We start from the raw sequence: 27,720 nt of genomic DNA on the forward strand, positions 1-27,720 counted from the left end.
ACAAATATAACAACAAATATTTATTATTCATTTATTACTATATCGATATTTCCACCTCCCAAACCAGCCGCCATTATCAATTGACAGTTCTAACTCGCGCTCTGATTGGTCGCATTACCAAACTACGTCTATGTCTGCCGTCGCCGTCATGTCGCCGTCTCTCTCATCAAATTTTTCTTTAAACTAGTGATGCCCGTGTTATCTGGTTGTGAGCCGATTCGTGCAAAGAGTTTGTTAAGAGCAAACTTAGAGAAAGGTAGTGTCTTCATCCAGAGCAGAATGCCTAACATAAAAGTCTTCAGCGGGTCATCTCATGTCGACCTGGCCCAGAGGATTGTGGACAGACTCGGCATCGATTTGGGCAAAGTGGTCACGAAGAAATTCAGCAACTTGGAAACATGGTAAGAGGATACATTATACATGGCTTAAAATTATATATCTATATCATGTACAAGTGTTTGTATAAGTTGGTAATGCGATTTTGTGACTTTTTACCCCACGTGATGTGTGCGTAAACAATCGTGTTTTACTTGATTTAACAATATTTGAACCTTTAAATGGCTACAGGTTGTTATTACAACGGTTTCTGCATAATTTCTGTGTTTTTAAATGGTGTTTTAGTGTTTATTTCACGCGAAGCTTCAACATAACCTCAAAGTCTTGTCAATGGCGCGTTTATCCTTGGACTTTTTTTACAAACTAGATAATTGCTTTTGTAGGCCTATAGTGTTGTGTTCAAGGTCGATAGATCTTGATATAGGAATAAATTATTATTCGTCTTAGAAAAATATGTTTTGTATGTGGTATAAGTTTAAAATTATATGCTTGATTTCAATTGTGCAAAATTAATTTGTAAACAACGTTATTTAATATTATTTTGCTCTAAAGCAACTGGGTGTACTTTAAAATTTAAAGTACTAAATTAATCCCTTATTTAAATTCCTGCAAAAACTTTTAAGTGAATTCCTGAAGTACATTTTTTCCTTTTATTGTTTATAACTTCCAAACCGTTCTCTTAATATGAATGATGTATTCAGAAAATTTGTGCAAAATTAAATTATAAACAATATTGTCTAATATTATAACAGTCTACAGTAACTCTGTATAGTAATAAATGAGAAATATAATTAGAAACGACACTTACACCTAGCCTTCATTGACATTGTACATAGTACAAGAATTCATTTAGTGTTCATTCATTTATTAAATCTCTTGGAACTTTCAAACTGTTCCTTTAATATGAATGATGTATTTAGGAAATGTGTTCAGAATTAAATTGTAAACAATATTGTCTAATATTTTAACAGTCTGCAATGACGCGGTATAGTAAAAAATGCGAAATATAATTAGAAACGACACTTACACCTAGCCTTCATTGACGTTGTATATTGTACGAGAATTAATTTATTAAAACTCTTGTAACTTTCAAACGGTTCCTTTAATATGAATGATGTATTTAGGAAATGTGTTCAAAATTAAATTATAAACAATCTTGTCTAATATTATAACAGTCTACAGCAACTCGGTTTAATAATAAATGATAAAAAATATAATTAGAAACGACACTTAGACCTAGCCTTCATTGACATTGTACATAGTACCAGAATTCATTTAGTGTGCATTTATTTATTAAATCTCTTGTAACTTCTAAACCGTTTCTTTAATATGAATGATGTATTTAGGAAATTTGTTCAAAATTAAATTATTTGTTCAAAATTATAAACAATATTGTCTTATATTATAATGCCTTACAGCAACTCGGATTAGTAATAAATGAGAAATATAATAAATTACACGTACACCTAGCCTTCATTGACTTTGTACACAGTATGAGAATTCATTTAGTGTGCATTTATTTATTAAATCTTGTAACTTCTAAACCGTTTCTTTAATATGAATGATGTATTTAGGAAATTTGTGCAAAATTAAATTATAAACAATATTGTCTAATATTATTATGCTCTACAGCACCTCGGTATACTCTAAATTCATATTAAATGTACAACTTTGTTTCCGCCCTTATTGTAAAGAACTTGTATTGTAAAAACGGCGGCGGAAAGTTGTATAAATAATTTTGTTTGTTTTTGTTTTGATGCTTGTAACTTCCAAACCATTCGATTATTATGAATGATGTCTGAGGCAAATTTATGCGTAATTAAATTATAAACAATATTGTCTAATATCATTTTGCTCTACAGCAACTCGGTATACTTCAAAATCCAAATAAAAAACACATTCATGACATTTTTCGACTACTATCTTTCACATTTCTAATTTGCTCGTCAGTAGAGTCCCTTTGCTTTAAATTTTTCCTATTTTTTTCGCAGGTTTAATTTGTATCAAAACCTAAACACTTCAACATTGCATTTATTTCTTATATTTTTAATAAATCTTGAACCATTTGTTTAATATGAATGATGCCTGAGGCAAATTTATGCGATATTAAATTATAAACAATATTGTCTAATATTATTTTGCTCTAAAGCAACTCGATATACTTTAAATTAAAAATACAAAATTATGACATTTTTAACTAATATCTTTGATTTGCTCGTCAATAGAGTTCTTTCTTTCATATTTCTTTAATTTTAATGTAATTTATCAAATTTAATTTGCTGGTCAGTAGAGTCCCTTTTTTCATGATATCATCTTACTCGTTAGTAGAGTCCTCTTTCCATGATATTTCATTAATTTAGTTTATCGAATTTAAATTGCTTGTCAATGGAGTCCTTTTTCCATAATTAATTAATTTTAATATAATTTATTGAGTTTAATTGGCTCGTCAGTCTTTCTCTCTATTTTATCATGCTCGTCAGTAGGATCTTTTTTTTATAATATTTCAATAATTTTAATTTAATTTATTGAATTTAATTTGCTCGTCAGTAGAGCTCTTTATCCTATATTTTATTAATTTAAGTTTAATTTTTCAAGTTCAATTTGCTGGCCAGTAGAGTTTTTTTCTCCATTTTATCGTGCTCGTCAGTAGAGTCCGTTTTCCATAATATTTAATTTTAACTTAGGGGGGCCGTTCAAGTATTACGTAAGCACTATAGGAGGGAAGGGGGGTTATTGATTTGCTTATTTTGTGTAAGAAATTTGCTTACTTTTGCTGGCAAAGGGGAGGGGGGGGTAAATAATTGAAAATTTATTTCAATTATTTACCCCCCCCCGCTTACGTAATACTTGAACGATCCCTTAATATATGGAATTCAAATTCCATCTTGTTTGTCAGTAGAGTCCTTTTTTTCATAATATTTCATTAATTTTAAATTAATTTATTACATTCAATTTGCTGGTCAGTAGAGTCTTTTTTTTCTCATTTTCAACTTGCTCGTCAGTAGAGTCCTTTTTCAATTTACCGGTTAGTAGTTTTTCTCTATTTTACCTTGTTCGTCAGTAGCGTCCTTTATTCAAAATTAATTAATTTTGATTTAATTAACTTCCCGTAGGGCAAGTTATAGTAATCGCAAAAAAATCGAAAATGAAAATTTTTGCATTTCTCGACGTTTCAAAACCTTCTGAACATTTTGGCATACCTTAGAAAAAATGGATGTATGTGTGTGTGTGTGTGTGTGTGTGTGTGTGTGTGTATGTATGTATGTATGTATGTATGTATGTATGTATGTGTGTGTATGTATGTGCGGATACAAATTTTCGTCGACGATTTCGGGAACACGGATCAACCGATTTGAATAATTCAAAAAACATTCGATTTGTATTGATAAGGAGACGTGCTGATTAGTTTTTGGCAAAGGCAGGTCTAGCCGTTCCGAAGATACGGGGCAAAAAGTGCCAAGAACGGTACCTCCGTTTTTAAGAGAACGGAGCGTCCGATTTGAATAATTCAAAAAACATTTTACTTGTATTGACAAGATATAGAATTGATCAAATTTTCATGGAGGCAGGTCTAGCGGTTTCGGAGATCTAATGAAAAAAGTAAAAAATAATGCCATTCGGCGGTTAAAAATTATCATTAGACATATGCACATCAAATTATCAGATATTTTATAGAGATTTTAACAATAAGTATATTTTTTTTTACATTTTTATGGGTTCCGTACCAATGCTTATGCGTTAGACGGCGGCGCGGCACATGCGCGCTTTGACATTTCGTCTCTATGCAGTTCAAGCAGTGCGATTGCTTTAAAAAAAGTTCAGATTTTCCGTCAAAATGAAGAAAACATTTTTTTCAAAAAAATTTTTTGTATCCAAAAAAAAATTTTTTTTTCAAAAATTTTTTTTTCAAAAAAAATTTTTTTTTTTCATATAAATTTTTTTTTTCAAAAAAAAGTAATTTTTTGTCAAATTTGTAGTTTCTCAAAAATGTTAATCGTTTTTAAAAAAATAATAATTTTTGGTACGGGAAGTTCCAGCAATTTGCCTTAAGGCACGATGCCCTAATTGCCTTAAGACAGAATTCCACTTACAGCTAGTTTATGAAGTTCAATTTGCTCGTCAGTAGAGTCCCTTTTCCGTAATATTTCATTAATAGTTTTCTCAAATTTAATTTGCTCGTCAGTAGAGTCCCGCTTTGTAAAAGATCTATAATGTTTACAAATATTTTACGTTTTTCGTCAGTAATGTTTCTTTTTCATGTCAGTAGAACTAAAAATTCACCTGATCTTTGGTGGAGAAGGAGGTTAGTCCAAAAATCTTTAAAAAATCGTTCACGTGATTAATGTACGCCCTTTAAGTTACTAATAATCAACTCTTATCGATTGTTTACACTTTTGGCAACCTGCCTTAAGTCTTAAGCCACTTACACCTCGTCTTCAACATTTTTAACTTCCCGTAGGGCAAGTTATAGTAATCGCAAAAAAATCGAAAATGAAAATTTTTATATATCTTTACGTTTCAGAGGTTTCTGAACATTTTGGCATACCTTAGAAAAAATGGATGTATGTGTGTGTGTGTGTGTGTATGTACGTGTGTGTATGTATGTGCGGATACAAATTTTCGTCGACGATTTCGGGAACACGAATGAAACGATTTGGATAATTCAAAAAACATTCGATTCGTATTGATAAGGAGACGTGCTGATTAGTTTTTGGCGAAGGCAGGTCCAGCCGTTCCGAAGATACGGGGCAAAAAGTGGCGAAAACGTAACTCAGTTTTTAAGAGAACGGAGCGTCCTATTTGAATAATTCAAAAAACATTTCACTTGTATTGACAAGATGAAATATCGATAAAATCTTCATGAAGGTAGGTCTAGCGGTTTCGGAGATATGGAGGAAAAAGTAAAAAAATGAGCCATTTGGCGGTCAAAAATGATCATTAGACATATGCACATCAAATTATCAGATATTTTATAGAGATTCTAACAATAAGTATACATTTTGTTTACATTCCTATGGGTTCCGTACCAATGCTTATCCATTAGACGGCGACGCGGTGCTTAAGCGCTTTAACATATCGTCTCTATGCAGTTAAAGCAGTACGATTGTTTTGAAAAAAAGTTCAGATCTTCCGCAATATGTCAAAATAAAGAAAAAAAAATTTTTTTTTAAAAAATTTTTTTTCAAAAAAAAGTAATTTTTTGTCGAATTTATAGTTTCTCAAAAATCTTATTTTTTCAAAGTAATTTTTTTTCAAAAGTGTTAATCGTTTTTAAAAAAATAATAATTTTTGGTACGGGAAGATCCAGCAATTTGCCTTAAGGCACGATGCCCTAATTGCCTTAAGACACAATTCCACTTACAGCTAGCTTTTAAATTTATCGTCATCATTGGTCATCTTAATTTCGTTTGGCAACTCGTTATATATTTTGCTAGCACTCCATATGACATTTTCTCTCAAATTCTTCTTTCTATTGTGTTCAATGTGAAAATTGCTGTCTAGTGTAGTGTTCGTGTATATCTTGATTTATGTCTATTGTTGCACTTGTTTTAATTCGGTTAAATTTTATTTTGTGTATTAATTTGCATTTCTCTATTTTAATTATGTTATTTAGTGAATGATTATTTGTTTCTCTCTGTAAGTATTTGGTGGGGATTAGATTGGAAAATTATATGCTATTTTAGTGGCTTTATTCATTATTCTCTGTATGTCATTTAAGTTAGCTATAGTTGTTCGGCTCCATGTTGTTATTCCATGTGAATTCGAAATGAAATGACGATTGTTAATGTTCTTGAGATAAATTGATTTATTTATGATTTACATTTGATTTGCTCATTGTCAGATATAACGAAAGATAGCAAAAATAATGAAAGCTACAGTATTTGTGTAATAATATATTAGAAAAAACTTAATATTTCTCGAATATTTCATTACGGTACGGGAAGTTCTAGCAATTTGCCTCTTGGCACGATGCCATACACCAATAGTTATTTACACTTCTGGCAACCTGCCTCAAGACAAAAAATCACCACTTACACCTAGTTTTTAACTTCCCGTAGGGTAAGTTATAGTAATCGCAAAAAAATCGAAAATGAAAATTTTTATATATCTTTACGTTTCAGAGGTTTCTGAACATTTTGGCATACCTTAGAAAAAATGGATGTATGTGTGTGTGTGTGTGTATGTGTGTGTGTGTGTGTGTGTGTGTGTATGTATGTGTGTGTATGTATGTGCGGATACAAATTTTCGTCGACGATTTCGGGAACACGGATCAACCGATTTGAATAATTCAAAAAACATTCGATCCGTATAGATAAGGAGACGTGCTGATTAGTTTTTGGTAAAGGCAGGTCAAGCCGTTCCGAAGATACGGGGCAAAAAGTTCCGAAAACGGTAACTCAGTTTTTAAGAGAACGGAGCGTCCGATTTGCATAATTCAAAAAACATTTTATTTGTATTGACAAGATGAAGAATCGATAAAATTTTCATGAAGGTAGGTCTAGCGGTTTCGGAGATATGGAGGAAAAAGTAAAAAAATGAGCCATTTGGCGGTCAAAAATGATCATTAGACATATGCACATCAAATTATCAGATATTTTATAGAGATTTTAACAATAAGTATACATTTTGTTAACATTCCTATGGGTTCCGTACCAATGCTTATGCGTTAGACAGCGACGCGGCGCTTACGCGCTTTATATTTTGTCCCTATGTAGTTAAAGCAGTACGATTGCTTTGAAAAAAAAGTTCAGATCTTCCACAATATGTCAAAATAAAGAAAAAATTTTTTTTTTCAAAGAAAAAAATTTTTTTTAAAAAAAAATTTTTTTTAAAAATTTTTTTTTTTCTCAAAGAAACTAATTTTTTGTCCAATTTATAGTTTCTCAAAAATCTTATTTTTTCGAAGTAAATTTTTTTCAAAAATGTTAATCGTTTTTAAAAAAAATAATAATTTTTGGTACGGTAAGTTCCAGCAATTTGCCTTAAGGCACGATGCCCTAATTGCCTTAAGACAAAATCACCACTTACACCTAGTCTTTAACATTTTCTATGTCATTTACCCCCCAGTGTCGAGATCGGAGAATCCGTTCGCGGCGAAGACGTCTACATCGTGCAGAGCGGCAGCGGCGAGATCAACGACAACCTGATGGAGCTCCTCATCATGATAAACGCCTGCAAAATAGCGTCGGCTTCGCGAGTGACGGCCGTCATACCGTGCTTTCCCTACGCTAGGCAAGATAAAAAGGATAAGGTTAGTGCGGTGCGTTGCATTTCTTTTAGATATTGATTTATTTATTTGCTTCGATATTTGAAAAGGGAAACGAGTCAATTTGGTCGATAGACGATAATGATGTAAGGGATCGTTCAAGTATTACGTAAGCAGATTTATTACAATTATTTACCTCCTATCCCCCTTGTCAGCAAAAGTAGGCAAAGCTGTCACCCAAAATAAGCAAATCAATCACCCCTCCCCCCCGCCTCCCTATAGTGCTTACGTAAAACTTGAACGGCCCCTAATCATAAGGATTAATTAATAGTACATACATATTTAATCAACTAGTTGGTATTGGTATTTTGCCTTGAGGCAAGTTACATGAGCTTTTCGATATGTGTAGATAATCGATTTAATCAATAAAAAATAAATTAATTTATGAGTGATTATAAGTATTCCGAGTGAATTTATTACACATCATTGAAAACGAACGAACACGTTAACTCTCCGAGTATTTTCAGAAGAGCAAATTTTCAAAAATCAACCATTTTTATAATTGAACCAGTTTCCGTAGGACTTTAATGGTTTAGTATGTTCATTAAGACCAAGTACTCTATCGTTATACCAAGTAAATCGTCTGATTTTAATTATAACAAACGTTAAACTTTGATGAATTTTTAAAATTAAACTACATGTCGTAAGACCGTAATATTTCAGTAAGTTCTATAAGACCATTATATAAATCGGCTTAATTTTTTTTAACTTCCCAAAGGAGAAGTTTGTTTTCATCAAAAAATCCGATTCGCTAATTTTATGTTTTCTCGACGTTTCAAGCCATTCTGAATCGAATGAGACCAAATTTGGAAAAAGTATTTGTGTGTGTGTATGTGCGTGTGCATCAACAAATTTTTTGCCGTAAATAGCCGTTTTCTCAATAACGGCTGGACCGATTTCAAAAATTTAAAAGCCATTCGATGTATCTCGATGAGGTCTATTGTTTGTGAGTTTTGTGCGACGATCGGCCAAGCCGTTTCTTCGTAAATAGCAGAAAAGTGGAAAGTAAAAAGTTTTTCGTCCACGTTTTTGCCCGCAATTCTGAATCGATTTTGAAAATTCGAAAATCGTTCGAAAGATATTGGTTGGGAATCGACCTGATTAGTTTTTGGTAGAGATCGGCCGGGTCGTTTTCTTGTAATAAGGTGTTAAAAAAAAATTTTCGTCGATTTTTATTATTTTTTTGACGGTAGATACCATAGTTTTCTAGGTAATACTAAAATATTACGGCCCTACGACAACTCGTTCAGCTTTAAAAATTCGTCAAAGTTTGCAAAAATTAGTATGGTCTTTTTGGCATTTGTCAAAATTATAACTTTCATCGACGTTTGCTCAAAAACGCCTGAACCGATTTCAGAAATTTAAAAACCATTTGATGTATCTCGATGAGGATTATCGTTTTTCAGCTTTGTGCGACGATGGGCCGAGCCGTTTCTTTGTAATTTGGAAAAAAGTGTTAAACCTTTCGTCCACATTTAAGCTCAAACTACGGAATCGATATAAAAATTTACAAGTCGATTTCCAATCAATATCTTTCGAATTTTCAAAATCGATTTAGAATTGCGAGCTAAAACGTGAACGAATTTTTTTTCTCCTTTTCTGCGATTTAAAAAGAAACGGGTCGACCGATCGTCGCACAAAACTCAAAACCCTAGTCTCATCGAGATACATCGAATGGCTTTTAAATTTTTGAAATCGGTCCAGCCGTTTTTGAGAAAACGTCGATTTACGGCAAAAAATCTGTTCACACACACACACACATACATTTTCCAAATTTAGTCTCATTTGATTCAGAATGGCTTGAAACGTCCAGGAGAAAACAAAACAGTCCAACAAAAAAATTAGCGAATCGGATTTTTTGATAAAAACATAAACTTCTCCTTCGGGAAATTGAAAATATATTGAAAAGAAGGGACTCTACTGACATGCAAATTAATGTTAACAAATATATTTACAAAACTGGCTTGAAATAAACATCGCGATTTGGTTCTGTTTTATTAAACGGAAGAAATTTTACATAATATGTAAATTGTTTTTTGCCCTTTTGGGGCGTCCCTTGATCACGTGATCGATTTTTTAAGGATTTTTGGACCTTATACTCCCATTTTGTGATTGGTGGTGATATTTAAAATCACTTCCCACTCTCTTTCTCTTCCAACATCACCCGAATTTTTAGTACCTGAACGTGAAATTTCCTTTTTTTTAAATTATATTTTTTTTAGTTCAGGTAAAAAATATACGTGATATCTTACTAGACCTCCCCACGTGATTTTTTGTCGAACCTTTCCATCCCTTAAGTTTCACGTAATTAATGTACCACCTCAAAATGACATTTATTATTTTGAAATTAATTTAAATTTGAATTGTTATTGAAAATATTTGATTTCATATTTGTTTGAATGAATGAATTTCATTCATTAAATATTTTATTATTAATATATTACTTTATTTTGATCATAAATATAAATTCGATCAACTTGTTATCAATCATGAATATTAGTTTTGGAATTTTATCTACTAAAACTCGAATATTTACTATAAATAACATAAAACTAATTCGACTTTCGGTGTTTCTTACGTGGGTACGAATGTCGCCTATAGGCGACATCAAGTGCGTCGACTTTTGTTTAAATATTTTGCCACTCTGAGTTAAATTATTCAAAATTTTAATTTATTATGGATGTTTTTAGTGTAAATTTTGATTCAGCCCTCTTTTCTTCTTATGCTAATTTTTTGTGATTTTTCTTGCCGATAGATATTCTTTTTCATAATATTTTTCTGACCAACTTTAATTTGCTCGTCAGTAGAGTCCATTTTCTAACAATTTTTGTAATATTGTCAAATTTAATTTGATTAACAGTAGAATCGCATTTATAAAAAAAACAGTAAAGTCTTTATACTCTAACATTTTTTCTCATGTTCAGGTTCAATTTGCTCGTCAAAAGTCTTATTTTCTCCTTACATTTTTTATTTCTGCTCGTCAGTAGAGTCCCTTTTTAATTTAAATTTTTAAATTATTTGAAATAAAAATTTTGTATGTTAAAGGTACTGTATGCAGTATTGAATTAGTCTTTGGACTATTAAAAAATTCTAGTAGTCAAAAATAGCTTAAGACATTTGACTCGATCAAATCGACTCGTTTCGTAAACCTGTTTTGGCAAATGGTTTTTGGCATGCTTTTTTTTTCAAATTTATCTGCTTTATTTTAAATTATTTGGCTTTTGTAGTAATTCTTGTAAAGTTTTGGGCTATTCTTTCTTTAATTATTTTTTCAGTCGATTTCTGGCGAATTTGGAACACAGTCACGATAACTATTCATAAAATAAAGTCATCAAATATGTGCGGCCTATTTTTCTAAATTTCAATTATTTTACTAATTGGACCGCTTCTCATAGGCCTATAATAATTGAAGGGCATTTTTTTGAAAATAAGCATTATTAGTTTACAGTGTCTTTTTTGTGACTGTTCCAATTATATGTCCAGTTATTCGATCATTATCTACTGCTTAGTATTCTTTTATCGTTTTTATTTTTACAAAACAAAAAAGGGTTCTATTTAAGGTTTCTGTTTTTTCCCTTCTGTTTCTTTCTGTTTTTGTTTATTGTAGACGGGCAGTGACAGTGGAAACAAGGTCATCACTGATATGATCAAAAGGTCCAATGAATGGAAATTTAGGGTAAAAATCATATTGACAATTTTCTGAACGATGGGGAATTAAAATTATTGCATTTAGCACGAAATTATGTGTAATAATGGGATACATTCATTCAATATTTTGATCATGCATATGTAATATATCTTGTTTGTTTGTACAAGACGTTGTCCTAGCATTGACCCTTGCGGTACACCAATTTTAATACTTTTTAGTAAAGAATTATTTATATCAAGTCATATATAGATCAACCAGTTCGTCGAAATAATGAATATGTCTTGATATAAACAATTATTTATTTAAAAAATATTAAAATTGGCGTACCGCAAGGGTCAATGCTAGGGCTACCTCTAGTACAATCAAGATACACTACATATGGATATACATATATTCATATGTAATATATCTTGCTCTTTTTTGTACAAGAGCTAGTCCTGGCATTGAACCTTGCGGTACACCAATTTTCTTTATTTTTTAACAAATTATTTATATCACATCATATAGATCAACGAATTCGTCGACTATGAATTAAATTATTGAGAATTCTAATTTATTATGGATGTTTTTAGTGCCAATTTTAATTCAGACATTTTTCTTTTTCATAATATTTTTTTCTAATATTTTTCTGACCAACTTTAATTTGCTCATCAGTAGAGTCCATTTTCTAACATTTTTGTAATATTGTCAAACTTAATTTGATTAACAGAGTCGTTTTTTATAAAAAAAACAGTAAAGTTTCGTTATCTTCTAATATTTTTCCTCATGTTCAGGTTCAATTTGCTCGTCAGTAGAGTCCCCTTTTCTCCTTACATTTTTTATCTCTGCTCGTCAGTAGAGTCCCTTTTTAATATTAATTTTTAATTTTTTTGAATGAAAATTTTATATGTTGAAGTTACTGTAGCAGTATTGAATTAGTCTTTGGACTATTAAAAAATTAATTCAGGCATTTTTCTTTTTCATAATATTTTTTTCTAATATTTTTCTGACCAACTTTAATTTGCTCATCAGTAGAGTCCATTTTCTAACATTTTTGTAATATTGTCAAATTTAATTTGATTAACAGAGTCGTTTTTATAAAAAAAAAACAGTAAAGTTTCGTTATCTTCTAACATTTTTCATCATGTTCAGGTTCAATTTGCTCGTCAGTAGAGTCCCTTTTCCTCCTTACATTTTTTTTAACTCTGCTCGTCAGTAGAGTTCCTTTTTAATTTTAATTCAATATTTTTTGAATGAAAATTTTATATGTTGAAGTTACTGTAGCAGTATTGAATTAGTCTTTGGACTATTAAAAAATTAATTCAGGCATTTTTCTTTTTCTCTAATATTTTTCTGACCAACTTTAATTTGCTCATCAGTAGAGTCCATTTTCTAACATTTTTGTAATATTGTCAAATTTAATTTGATTAACAGAGTCGTTTTTATAAAAAAAACAGTAAAATTTCGTTATCTTCTAACATTTTTCATCATGTTCAGGTTCAATTTGCTCGTCAGTAGAGTCCCTTTTTCTCCTTACATTTTTTATCTCTGCTCGTCAGTAGAGTTCTTATTTAATTTTAATTTCAATATTTTTTGAATGAAAATTTTATATGTTGAAGTTATTGTAGCAGTATTGAATTAGTCTTTGGACTATTAAAAAATTCTTGTAGTCAAAAATAGCTTATTACATAACAAATTCTCCGAATTGATGAAATTACTTGATGTAAACAATTTTTTGCTAAAAAAATAAATAAAATTGGCGTACCGCAAGGGTCAATGCTAGGGCTACCTCTGGTACAATTAAATATAAAATATAATAATGGTAAGACGTTGCTCGTTTAAGGATTTGTATTTTGGGTTGCATGATTGAAAAATGAAAAAAATGTTTTTTTTTATAAATTTGTGCATGTTTATTTTTTTATTTTTTAATTATGATTTTGGATTTTTATAACATACTTTACTATGTGTAATATGACTTAGAAAATCACTAAACAAAAAATATTTTTGTCACTTCAACAAAAAGAATTTCTTTTAATCATTTTTATACTATCATGAGGGGAAATCACTGTTTTTTTTTTTGTATCTCGAACGGCGTGTTCTTAACAAAAAATTAATTAAAACCAGAAATTTTATATTTTCAAAACAAAACATACAATAGCCCTTGGAAATTATCATCAACGTTGTAATTAAAAATTTAAAAATGCGGAAGCTCTATACATATTATATAAAACTTATCATATTACGAAATCTTATCTTATCTCAAACTCAACTCAAGGGGGTCATATGTCTCGCCAGGATTCTGCATTTTTTTGCAACAAATGCAGAATTTTGCATAAACATTATTGCGAAACGATTGCAATAATAAATAAATGATAGTGTCGACCATGTTGGCATAAAAATAGGTTTTCTTAGGTGGTCGTTGACTTCCATTACAAAACTATTTATAAATCTTGCACTCGACTATTTCATGAGCCAATTGCATTCGACACCTCGGTACGTTTTTTGATGAGCTCTTCAGGATAGTCAAAAATTTAAGAAAAAAGTATTTAACAGTATAGTACAAACGGTGCGCTCTTATGTCTCTGATCTATTTCCATTACGAAGGGCCAAATTTAAAACGGTTTCTAATAAATTTTTCATCCGATGATTTAATAACGTTGACCTCAAATATTGAACTTTGTCGCAATCTTTTGAATCGCCAAAGGTCGACTTTTAACTTTAACCAAGATAACGAAAACGACATCAAACAAATATTATTTTGTCACAAATAAGAACATATTGACGTCATTGTGAGAATTTTTAATTCATAGTATCCAGTTATTTAAATCTGCATCTATAAATAAATAAATAGGATCGACAACGGGATTTACTTAATAGCAATATCACAATTCTTTTATTCAAAATCTTTAAGGGTAATTGCTATTCTCGGGTACATGGTTTGCTTATATGGCAACTCTAGAAAGTTCTTTTTTTTATCGAAATATACTTTGCTCGACAGTAGAGTTCTTTTTCCATTTTACTATATCATACAGTTACTATTTTACAGTATACGGAGTTGCTGTACGGTTTTATGATGTTAGACAATATTGTAGATCATTCAATTTCGAACAAATTTGCCGAATATTTCATTCGTTTCCGACGAACCGTTCAAAAGTTACAAGAGATTCAATAAAATGCCGACCAATGGGTTGCCGAAGTATAAATAGTAAAGCGGGTAAAGTTGTTGTGACGTCACATATGTCATGTGGGGTATCAAATGAAAGGTCTCACTGAGCACTATCCAAATACCGCATTTATAGTCTTGAAACATCAATAGGGTTCTGGATAATACATTTATTCAATTTTATTATAATTTTCTGTAATATATCACTTTAGAGCAATCAATTTTCTATAAATTCGCCGAATATTTCATTTACTTCAGACGAATCGTTTAAAAGTTACAAGAGATTTAATAAAATGCCGACCAATGGGTTGCCGAACCACAAATAGTACAGCGGGTAAAGCTATGACGTCACATGTGGCATGTTGGGTATCAAATGAAAGGTCTCAATGAGCACTATTCAAATATCACAACAAATCAATAGAATTCCGTATTCTTATATTTATCTAGCATCTAGCAGAAGTATTTGTTTCGTTTGCCGTTCTAGAGTAAAACAAGTTACCATAGGCTTTTAGATTATTTGACAGTATTATAGATTATATAATTGTGCACCAATTTCCTAAATATTTTACTTCTCTACGTTGACTAGTTTAAAAGTTACACAATTTAGTAAATAAATGCACCATTGCACTACAAATAGTACAGTGGGCCAAATTAGTGTTAAAAAGTTTTACTTCAAATGTAGGCATGTGGGGTATCAAATGAAAGGTCTCGACAAGCACTAACCAAATATATCAGTAGCGTTCCAATAAAAGCAATGGGGTTCCGTATTCAATGCATATCTATTATTTAGCTCTAATTTCTAGTTTCAGAGCAAACCGAGTTACTTCAGAGCATTAGTATATTAGACAGCATTATACATTATTTAGTTTTATGAAATATTGCCGAATATTACACTTATCTATAACGAATCGATCAAAAGTTACAAGCAACACAGTAAATAAATACACATACAAGATGCTGGACTATAAATAGTACAGCGGGTCAAATGTGAGTAAGAAAGTTTTGCTTCAAATATAGGCATGTTGGGTATCAAATGAAAGGTCTCAACGAGTATTATCTAAAAATCTTACTGACAGATACAAAAAAGCAATAGGGTTGCTTATAAAATCTTATACTAAATTTTTAATGTCCATTTTTGCAATTATAGTCTACTAACTTTTTGGAAGGTTTTAATACTAGACAATATTATAGACAATTGATTTTAGCACAAATTCACCGAATTTCATGCATTTTGAACGAACGGTTCAAAAGTTACAAAAGATTTTGTAAAAGGTAGACCAGTGGGTTGCCGAACAATGTTGTCATATAAAATATGTCATGTGGGGTATCAAATGAAAGGTCTCGGCGAGTACTATATAAAAAACTTACTTATGAGCTCCAAAAATTAACAGGGTTCCGTACAAGATAAATATCAACATCCAATAGCATTTTTCAAGTCAAAAAAAAATATATTCCAATATTTTACAGAATATTTGAAGTTGCATTACGGTAACCAAAATAAAACTTTAAAATGTGTTATTTATTTATATATAATTTTTGTTTAGTGTAACACGATTCGTTTGTAGTTATGACGTGAGCGGAATTTTATTCCGCATAATCTTGTTTTGAAATTGCATTACAAATAAAATGCATAACAATTCGTTTAAATTTTGATAATATCCTGATGCACGTGGGTGCTCCGCAGACCACCGTCGAAGGGGGCACATATATTTCTTGGAAATTTTGTTAGATAAGATATTAAGACTTGAGGGGTCTTCGTCTTATCTGTTTGCATGGTGGGAATCTTTTTTTAATGTAATTTATCATGAAATTTTATGCAACTGTTTCATTTGTAAATAATAGCATTTGATTTGAAATTTATTTTGGAAAATTATTTATACATATAAATGTATTTATACATAAGTCTTATGTATGTTGTGATTTTTTTCTGGACATTTTTGTAACTGAATTTTTCATAATAATACATCATCTCATCATAAACATTTCATTTGTAAATTTTAAATTATTTTTGATATTTAACATGAAAAATATTTTCTTAATATATTTCTTTAGATTAATATATTATTTGCTTTTTTTTGTTTTATAACTATAACCTGTTTCCTTGACTCTTAAATTGTAAACTAAGTTAAAATCTGAAAACTTAAACTTATATATTTTCTACCTTGAATTTTTATTTAAAGATCAATTTCTATAAGTTCTTATATTTCTTAAATAAGTTTTAAAAAAAATTATCTCTCAAGCAACAAGATTTTAAGTTTCTTGTCTGTCTAGCAAGAAGATCATAAAATTCTTGTCTATCGAGCAACAGGAATAAAATTTTCTGGTTTCTTGAGAAGACAAAGCTTCTAAAATAAATTTCCGGTCTCTCAAACAAGATTTTAAATTTTTTGTCTATTGAGCAATGGGATTGTAAATTTTTTATTTCTTGGGCAAAAAGATCATAAATTTGTTAAAAGAAGAGTTTGAAACTTCTGGTTTATCGAGCAACAATATTTGAAATTTCTTGTCTCGAGCAAAAAGATTACAATATTTTGTCACTCGAGCAATAATATTGCAAATTTGTCCAGCAGCAAGATCATACAGTTCTACTTAGTTTATAAATTTTATGTCTTTTGAGCAATGAGGTTAAACAGTTCTCGACTCTTGAGCAACCAGATTATTAATTTGTTGTTTTTCAAGCAATAAAACTTGAAATTTCTTCATCAAGCAAGATTAGTTTGAAACTTTTTTTTTATCGAGCAAGATTGCTTAAAACTTTTTATTTATAGAGCATGATTGCTTGAAACATTTTATTTATCGAGCAAGATTTCTTGAAACTTCTTATTTATTGAGTAAGATTCCTTGAAACATTTTATTTATCGAGCAAGATTTCTTGAAACTTCTTATTTATTGAGTAAGATTCTTTCAAACATCTTATTTATCGTGCAAGATGCTTGAAACTTCTTATTTATCGAGCAAGATTGCTTGAATTTTTTGTTTATCGAACAAAATGACTTGAAACTTCTTATTTATTGAGCAAGATTACTTGATACTTATTTATGAGCAAGATTGCTTTATACTTTTTATTTATCCAGCCAAGTGGCTTGAAATTTCTTTATTTATCGAGCACGATTGCGCGAAACTTCTAGTTTATCGAGCTAGATTTGATACTTCTTATTTATAGAGCAAGATTTTTCGAAACGTTTTATCTATCAAGCAAGGTTGCCTGAAACTTTTTATCGGGCAAGACTTGCTTGAAACTTTTTATTTATCGAGCAAGAATGCTTTGAACTTTTTATTTATTGAGCAACATTGCTTGAAACTTCTTATTCATCGGTCTATATTTCTTGAAACTTCTTGTTCATTGAGCGACAATACTTGAAACTTCTTGTTTGTCTGAACTTCTAAATTCTTGTCTATCGAGCAAGATTGCTATTCTTTTTTTTTTCAAGCAAGAATAGTTTGAAGTTTCATATTTTTTGAGAAATACAGCTTGAAAATTCTTGTTTTTTGAGCAAAGATAGTTTGAAACTTTTAATCTTTTGAGCAACAAGATTTGAAATAGAATTTTTTTAATTTTACGGATAAAACTACAAAATGTTTTTGTTTTTGAAGCAACGAGATTTTTATAAAATTCTTGTTTCTGGCACAAAAACATGTTAAAAGTGTCTTGTTTTTCGGTAAAGAAGACTCTAAAAATTTTTTTTTGTACCCGCACCAATAGATTGGAACTTGTAAAAATATTTATATATGGTAAGAATAGAAACCAGATTATTTAAAATTTCTATCCGATTCAGTGGCCTATTATACAGTAATTAGAACAATGTTATGGCAAGGCTATGTTATGTAGCAGTTTTCTTATAAAATCTTACTAAAATCTATGTGGTTGCCGTGCAGTCAGGCATTTTAGATATAAAATTTATTCTAGAAAATGCAAAAATGTCGACAAACAAAGTTATGTAATCATAACTGGATCTTTGAGATATATTGATAACATATGAGTGAAGTTACATTTTACGCTTCATCGCACAGCAAATACTTGGCATTTTGACAGAAACGGCAGAATTGGCCCATAAAACAAAAATTATATATAAAATCTTCTGTAAAACCACAACTTACTATTTTTTTCTCTTTTCATTTTTCTCTCTTGCTTTCCTCTTTATCTTTTTCGCTTTTTTCTTTTCTTTTTACTCCTCTTTTTTCTTTTTGTTCCATTTTTTCTCTCAATTTTTTATCTTTTTTCTCGATTTTTTATCTTTTTTTCTCCTCTTTTTTTATCTCTTATCTCTGCTTTATTTTTTTATTTTTTTCTCTGCTCTATTTTTTTATTTTTCTCTCTGCTCTATTTTTTTTTATTTTTCTCTTTGCTCTATTTTTTTTTATTTTTCACTCTGCTCTATTTTTTTTATTTTTCTCCCTGCTCTATTTTTTTATTTTTCACTCTGCTCTATTTTTTTCATTTTTCACTCTGCTCTATTTTTTTTTTTCATTTTTCACTCTGCTCTATTTTTTTATTTTTCACTCTGCTCTATTTTTTTATTTTTCACTCTGCTCTATTTTTTTTATTTTGCTCTCTGCTCTATTTTTTTATTTTTTTGTCTCTGCTCTATTTTTTTTATTTTGTCTCTGCTCTATTTTTTATTTTTTGTCTCTGCTCTATTTTTTTTAAATTTTTTTCTCTGCCGTATTTTTTTATTTTTTGTCTCTGCTCTATTTTTATATTTCTCTCTTGTTAACTTCCCGTAGGGTAAGTTATAGTAATCGCAAAAAAATCGAAAATGAAAATTTTTATATATCTTTACGTTTCAGAGGTTTCTGAACATTTTGGCATACCTTAGAAAAAATGGATGTATGTGTGTGTGTGTGTGTGTGTGTGTGTGTGTGTGTGTATGTGTGTGTGTATGTATGTATGTATGTACGTGTGTGTATGTATGTGCGGATACAAATTTTCGTCGACGATTTCGGGAACATGGGTCAACCGATTTGAATAATTCAAAAAACATTCGATTCGTATTGATAAGGAGACGTGCTGATTAGTTTTTGGCGAAGGCAGGTCTAGCCGTTCCGAAGATACGGGGCAAAAAGTGCCGAAAACGGTAACTCAGTTTTTGAGAGAACGGAGCGTCCGATTTGAATAATTCAAAAAACATTTCACTTGTATTGACAAGATGAAGAATCGATAAAATTTTCATAAAGGTAGGTCTAGCGGTTTCGGAGATATGGAGGAAAAAGTAAAAAAATGAGCCATTTGGCGGTCAAAAATGATTATTAGACATATGCACATCAAATTATCAGATATTTTATAGAGATTTTAACAATAAGTATAATTTTGGTTTACATTCCTATGGGTTCCGTACCAATGTTTACGCGTTAGACGTCGACGCGGCGCTTACGCGGTTTGATATTTCGTCTTTATGCAGTTAAAGCAGTACGATTGATTTGAAAAGAAAGTTCAGATCTTCCACAATATGTCAAAATAAAAAAAAAAAAAATTTTTTAAAAAAAATTTTTTTCAAAAAATAGTAATTTTTTGTCCAATTTATAGTTTCTCAAAATCTTATTTTTTCAAAGTAATTTTTTTTTCAAAAATGTTAATCGTTTTTAAAAAAATAATAATTTTTGGTACGGGAAGTTCCAGCAATTTGCCTCAAGGCACGATGCCTTAATTGCCTTAAGACAGAATTCCACTTACAGCTAGTTTTTTTTTTAACCAAAACACTTTGAGAATTGTGGAAAAAGAAAGAAGATAGGCAACGTTATCTTAAACTTGTTTATTTCTAGTGAAAATGTGAAAATATCCATGTAATTGCTGTTCGATCTTATGATAACAAAATCTTTGATGCAGTTATCATAACATTCTCCCTTGCTTTGTTTATATGTAAAATACGCCTCATCGCAAAGCAAATAGACATTTTTACAATTTTCACTGCCAATAAACAACTATAATTTGATGGCAGAATTGCCTCACAACTTGCAAAATCTTTTGCAAAAACCTCAACTCACCATTGTTGCCACTCCATTATCTTCCTTATCTCTGTCTTTCACAACTAACCCAACTCACCTCACATCAATCACCAATATCAATACATTCTAACCAATTATAACTTATCATCTCTATTATTATAACTTATCATCTCTACTATTATAACTTATCAATATCATAATTTTCAACCCTCAATAATCTATCTATCCTCTCATCACCAGAGTCGCGCCCCGATATCCGCCAAACTCGTAGCCAACATGCTATCGGTGGCAGGCGCCGATCACATAATTACGATGGATTTGCACGCCTCTCAGATTCAGGGATTCTTCGACATACCCGTCGACAATTTGTATGCCGAACCTGCTGTTCTGAAGTGGATCAAGGAGAACATTGCCGAGTGGAGGAATAGTATTATTGTGTCGCCAGATGCCGGTGGAGCCAAGAGGTAAGAGGAAGATGAACTAGATTGTTTTGGCTTGGGGCAAATTGCTGGAACTTCCCGTGCCGTAATGAAATATTCGAGAAATATTAAAAGTTTTCAAATATATTATTATTTTAAATACTGTAATTGCTTTATTATTTTTGCATTATTTTGTTATATCTGAGCAAATCAAATGTAAATCATAAATCATAAATCATTTTATCTCCAGAACATTAACATTCAATTTCAAAAAAATAGTTGCCTAATTTCAATTTACACAAATTTGAATTGAAGTGCTCCCGCATAGTCACAGTCTAAACGCATTTGCAAATAATTCTGTGCGGCATTTTCACTTATACTGTGCTTAGCTTGGCGGCATTTTCACATTTTTCAATAGTTTTCACATAAAATTGGAAAAGTGCTCCGGTATATAAACAGTCTAAACGTACTTGGGTAAACATTTGTACTAGAGTGGCGCTTAGATTGTGCTTAGTATGGGTAATTTTTGGAATTTTTTTAAATCCAAAATTACAAACATATTTTATGGAAAATAAAAAAAGAAGTAATAATTTTTTATCCTCAAAAGCAATTGCTTTGTCAATACAGGCAGAAAGTTTTTTTATATCATTTAAATCGGACGCTTAGTTCTCTTAAAAACTGCCATTTTTTGTACATTCAGCTCTGTATCTCCGTAACGACTGGACCTGCCTTTGGCAAAAACTAATCAGCACATCTCCCTATCAATAGACATCGAACGTTTTTCAAATCATTCAAATCGGTTGATCCGTGTGCCCGAAAACGTGCCCGAAAACGAATAAATGCGGACATACAAAACACACACACACACACATCCATTTAGTTTCTGAGGTATGCCCTTTAAAAATGTTCAGAAACCTTGAAAACGTCGAGAAATGTAAAAATTTTCAATTTCGATTTTTGGCCCATTACTATAACTACCCTACCCTGCGGGAAGTTAAAAATTACAAGATTTTAAATTTCTAGTCTATCAACCAACGACACTTGAAATTTCTTGTTTATCAAACGACAACACTTGAAATTTTTACTTGCATACTTACATACTAGTTTACATGCTTATTCACTCTCTTAATGGTTCATTTATTTTCTTATTTATTATCAAAGTTCAAATAAAAAATATTTCATTACGGTAAGTTCCAGCAATTTGCCTCATGGCACGATGCCATACACCACTAGTTTACTCTCTTATTTGTTCTTTTTTTTTTTTACTTATTTATTTACTTACTTTCATATATACATACTTCCTTCCTTACATATTTATTTTCTTTACTTGTACAATAATTTACTTGTATACTTCATCATTATTACTAGATTTTATTTAACTAAGATATTTTTACTTGTTTGTTTTTACTTGATCATTTTATGTTTATATTTTCTATGGTTTACTAGTTTCTTCGTTTTTTTTAGTTAGCTAGTTTTTATTAGTTTGTTTTTACTCACTTTTTTTATTAGCGTTTTTCTATTTTTTTTTTACTACAAACTAATAAAAAAACTTCTTTGTACTCCTTTTTCATTTTTACCTTCCGTTTGTTTATTTTTTATCGAATCATTTCATCCAAAATTATCCAATATCTAAACCTTTTACACAAAGTTTTAAACTCTACTACGATAACTAACGAATCTATCGGCATCTACATCAACGATTTACGTATCCACGAAAAATAAGGAAGGCTAACTATATATTTCCTTATCTTTGCAAAAACCAATCCAGCATTTATCAACCTCTTCTATTAATTTCTATTTTCTCTATTCCAGAGTCACCTCAATAGCTGACAGATTGAACGTAGAGTTTGCTCTCATCCACAAAGAGAGGAAAAAGGCCAACGAAGTGGCATCCATGGTGTTAGTTGGAGACGTCAAGGATCGTGTTGCAATTCTGGTCGATGATATGGCTGACACCTGTGGCACAATATGTCACGCAGCTGAAAAACTCACAGAAGCTGGGGCCACCAAAGTAATTAGAATAGTAATAATAATATAATATATATATATATATATATATATATATATATATATATATATATGTAATATATCAAGAAAGATTTCAAAATTACCAAAGATTTATTTATTAAATGTATCATAAATGAGTTGCTGTACTATATATAGTACAGTTGGTCAAATGTGAGTTAAGAAGTTTCACTTCAAATATGGCATGTGGGGTATCAAATGAAAAGTCTTAACAAGGACTATTGGTATTTTTGAATTTCGAACAAACTTGTCAAATGTTTCATAGCAATCGGACCTATTGTTCAAAAGTTATGAGAGATTTTATAAATGGTAGACCAATGGGTTGCCGAAAAGTAGGCCAAGACGTTTTGATATAAAATATAGCATGTGGGGTATCAAATGAAATGTCTCAATGAATACTATACAAATATCTTTTAATTTTATTTAATAAATCGATGTATTAATTTATGAGTGCTTCATAAGTATGCAGAGTTGCTGTAGACAATGTTATAGATATAAATTGAAATAAATTTACCGAGTATTTTGTTGCAATCGGTCGAAATGTTTAAAAGTTACAGGTGATTTAATAAAAGGTTGTCCAATGGGTTGCCGAACTATAAATACTACATTTAGTTAGAACATATTAGAAAATATTTAAGATTATTTGATTTTCTCTAGTTTTGTCGAGTGTCGGAAGTTACAGGAGATTTAATAAAAGAAGGACAAAATGGGTTGCCGAACAATGTTGTCACGTGAAATATGTCATGTGGAGCTCTGTCAAAATCCGCTCGTCTTTGTTTTCTTAAGTCATATTTTACCAATAGTTTTACTGAATTTGCTCGTCAGTACAGTCCTTTGCAGTTTGCTTGACATTGTTTACCCACGTTGTTCTATTTTGTAAATCTATAAATTTATCAATTTATTTGCTTGTTAGTAGAGTTTCTTTTGTACATTATTTTAATTTTGGTTCACTTGTCAGTAAAATTCCTTTTGTTTTCTTTCAGTTTTAGATTGCTCGTCAAAAGAGTTATCTTTTAAGATGGATGACATTTTCACGAATAACTTCTTTATTTATTTGTCAGTAGAGTTTTATTTATTTATCTTTATCTAATATAATTTTGCTATGTTAAAGTATACAAAGTTGTTCTAGGCTTTTACTCTATTAAAAAGTGTTATAAAGAATTCAATTCAGCATAAATTCTCTGAATGTTTCATTCCTTTTCAAGCGAACTGTTCAAAAATTACTAGAGATAATAAAGAGCGCACCAAAAATATTGGCGTAAATTTTTTTTGAAAAATAAATATTTTTGAAGGGACTCTACTGACGGGCAAAATCAATCTCGAGGCAAATATGTGATTGACAAAATGATTCTCATCTAAATAACGGGTGGTCTATCTAGTGGTCCTAGTGATCTTACGGTTTAGATATTTCTGTAAAGAAAACATACGAAGTATTATACATCGTTGGAAAGGTCTCAAAATTTTTAGTTTTTTTTTTAATATACCGCAACTTTGAATTCTGCACTGTGTGGCCTACAGGCAAGTTGCTATCGATACATTCCACTTTTTAAATAGGCAATAATAATAAAACAGACTCTACTGACGACCAAAACTGACACAAAATGTTAATCATGAACTTGACAAGAATAGTAATGAAATTTTATAAAAGGAGAGACTTTACTGACGAGCCATTTGAACTAGGATTTGGTAAAACTAATAAAATAAATAGTCAAGATAAAGGACTCCTGGTCAGATAATTAAACTAGACAAAAATAGACCTAAAATTAAACTAGAAATAAAATAATGTAGATATGGTGAAAAGGGATTCTACCGAATTTCAATTTTTGACAAAAATTAATGGTATAGGGCCTTACTGTCGACCAAATTGGACTCGCTCTTAACGCTAATTTGACTTCAGCAATTCGTATGTTTGTGTATTTATTTATTACAACTTTTACAACTTTTGAACCGTTTCTCTGAATTAAAGGAAACATTTGGTGACTCTGTATAATATAAAGTGAACTATATTGTTTTCTAATTCATAATGTTCTTTAAGCAACTCGGTATATCTAGAAATAGTAATTGAAAGCAAATACATATTAGATACTAAAAAAAAGTATTGTTTGAAATCTATTGTTTTGTTCAGCAAGTCACTTATTTATGTAGTGCTCGTCGAGACCTTTCATTTGATACCCCACATATTTGACAACACATATGTGACAACATTTTTATTCGCATTTCTGCAACCCAATGGTCTACTTTTTAATTAATATGGTTAGAACGGTTTGTCCAAAAAGAATGAAATATTCAGCAAATTGAATTCTTTATAACATTCCATATTCCACAATTAAAAAAAGATTTGTACCGGACCATATTGATTTTTCGAGTCTATAAGCATGATATTTATATTGTATCGTCTAGATCTTTCATTTGATACCCCACATGCCGTGACAACATATTTATCCGCTGTACTGCAACCCATTGGTCCACTTTTCTTCATATCATTGATAACTATTGAACCGTTTGTCTGATGTAAATGAATTATTCGGTGAATTTATGCTAAAGTAAATTGTCTCTTGACTAGTTTAGAAACCTTGCAGCAAGTTGGTATACTTTAAAATTGCAAAAAATTAGATTAGAAAGCGAATAAATGGTATGTATGTGGAACCCTATTTGTTTTTAGAGACTTGTATATGGTGATATTTGTATAGTGCTTGCTGAAATCTTTCATTTGACACCCCGAATGCATTTTTACTATATAAAAACATTTTGACTTCTATACTATTTATGACAACTCATCTGTGCGTGTTTATAAAAAGTAAATTGTACGGTGGGTCGAAACACATAAATTCAACAATTCAACATTCAACAGTTCATGATTTGTGTAATACCGTCTAGTTATTCATCTAGATTAAATATTCAAATAACGAATTCGGACATTCACAAAGGACATAACACCCCGAGCGTTGTGTGAGTGCAGTACAACGATCAAGAATAAGTCTAGAATTGAAAGCTCAAAGATCGCAAATTTAACAAATAGATGTAACAAATAAATTGGGATAGAAGTTAGTTATTGTTTTTTTTTTTTTTGATTATTTATATTATTGCATATTGTGAGACAGGTCCTTGTTGCAAGAACTTCTTCATTTACTTCAATTTTTTGATCCTACATTTTGAAAAAATTTCCCGAAGGAGAAGTTTGTTTTCATAAAAAAATCCGATTCGCTAATTTTGTTTTCTCGACGTTTCAAGCCATTCTGAATCAAATGAGACCAAATTTGGAAAAGGTGTATGCGTGTACGTGTGTGTGAAGATTTTTTGCCGTAATCTCAAAAACGGCTGGACCGATTTCAAAAATTTAAAAGCCATTCGATGTATCTCGATGAGGACCAGCGTTTCTGAGTTTTGTGTGACGATCGGCCGAGCCGTTTCTTTGTAGGTCGCAGAAAAGTGAAATTATTTTCGTCCACGTTTTAACCCGCAATTCTGAATCGATTTCGTAAATTCAAAAACTGTTCGAAAGATGTTATTTGTTTGATACTGATTAGTTTTATATACTTCCAGTTAACGTGTTCGTTCGTTTTCAATTGTGTGTAATAAATCCACTCGGAATACTTTTAATAACTCTCAAATTAATTTATTTTTTTTTGATTAAGTCGATTATTTGCACATATCAGGAAGTTCATGTAACTTGCCTCAAGGCTAAATACCAATACCAACTAGTTCAGCAATCATTTTATTTTTTATTAATACTAACATAATAAATTGTTTTTTAGGTCTATGCCATCCTGACACACGGAATATTCTCCGGACCTGCCATATCTCGTATAAACAATGCTTGCTTCGAAGCAGTCGTAGTAACAAATACCATTCCACAAGACGGACACATGAAAGACTGTCCTAGGATACAGGTGAGACGACACAGACATTTAATCGATAATTAATTAAACACACCGTGCTAAGTCTTTTACACTTTTTTTTAGTGTATCGATGTGTCCATGATGTTTGCCGAAGCTGTAAGACGAACACACAATGGCGAATCGGTATCGTACCTATTCTCCAACGTGCCATATTAATTATAAACAAACAAACAAACAAATATATATATATAAATAAATAATAATTGACAAATGCATATCTCAAATATGTGAAGATATTTGATTTATAAAAAGGCACCTCCTAGTTTATAAAATTAATTAATAGCAAATTAATTGATTAAATATTTTATAAGGATCGTCGTCGTCAGGGATTGATTGATAGATTATCAAAAAAAGCATATATTATTTTTTTATCAGCAGTTTTTTTCCCCGTTTTTATTTTTATATAAATATATTTATATAAAAAAAATATTGATAAACGAATGCATGATTGTATTTTTTATGTGTTTTGTTTATAATTAATTATAGATCTGTTATTAAATTTACTTAAATAAAAATGTATATAATTGTAAACAGATATTTTTGTATAGTTTTTGTCATTCCAATACAATGTGATTTATTCATTAGACGAACATGAATGTTTTTATTACAAACACTAAATTTAAGTAAATAAAAATTTAAGATTTTCAGAGCTTAGGTAAAGGTACCAAATTCACACTAAAAGTATTTTTATTCAACATTCACATGCAGTAAATTTAGTTTCAACTTGGTTTTTTAAATATGTGAGAGTGAGAGTTTTAAATAGTTATATACAGATTGTAGATAATTTTATTAGCTTTCTAATGATATATGATAGTATATACACGTTTGAACAAATTGTTAAAGAAATTTGTCGGAATATGAAAAAATATAACCGGCGGACATATTTGTACACCAAAATGGCGTCGTACGACTCGGTATTCAATTGTAAAGTTTTTAATCTAATTTTGTTCCGAACGTTACAAATTATTATATACAGATTTGTAGATAATTTTATGAGCTTTCTAATGATATATAATTGTATATACATGTTAGAACAAATT

At 30.4% G+C, this 27,720-nt stretch overlaps 1 protein-coding gene across 6 annotated transcripts; it reads left to right on the top strand.

Annotated features, from left to right (window-relative positions):
• Positions 1–120: 120 nt before the first annotated feature.
• Positions 121–27,048, top strand: LOC113376317 (ribose-phosphate pyrophosphokinase 1). 6 transcript variants are annotated; one of them, XM_026616224.1, is made up of 9 exons: positions 121–401; positions 7,405–7,588; positions 11,211–11,279; positions 13,075–13,079; positions 13,390–13,410; positions 20,580–20,801; positions 22,569–22,767; positions 26,537–26,671; positions 26,744–27,048. In XM_026616224.1, exons 1-9 carry the CDS (start codon positions 190–192, stop codon positions 26,834–26,836), a joined length of 1,140 nt encoding a protein of 379 aa, XP_026472009.1. In that variant the 5' UTR covers positions 121–189; the 3' UTR covers positions 26,837–27,048. The 6 variants fall into 6 exon arrangements, with proteins under 6 accessions (XP_026472009.1, XP_026472008.1, XP_026472010.1 ...); XM_026616225.1 differs by lacking the exons at positions 13,075–13,079; positions 13,390–13,410 and adding an exon at positions 8,473–8,474 and having other exon boundaries at positions 122–401; positions 11,219–11,279; positions 20,578–20,801; positions 26,744–27,047; XM_026616223.1 differs by lacking the exons at positions 13,075–13,079; positions 13,390–13,410 and having other exon boundaries at positions 7,405–7,594; positions 20,578–20,801.
• The last annotated feature ends 672 nt before the right edge of the window (positions 27,049–27,720 follow it).

The sequence above is a fragment of the Ctenocephalides felis genome, unplaced genomic scaffold (genome assembly GCF_003426905.1).
Source record: "Ctenocephalides felis isolate EL2017-DRISC unplaced genomic scaffold, ASM342690v1 CF-g0.4_SCAFFOLD_01886, whole genome shotgun sequence".
Taxonomy (NCBI): Eukaryota; Metazoa; Arthropoda; class Insecta; order Siphonaptera; family Pulicidae; genus Ctenocephalides; species Ctenocephalides felis.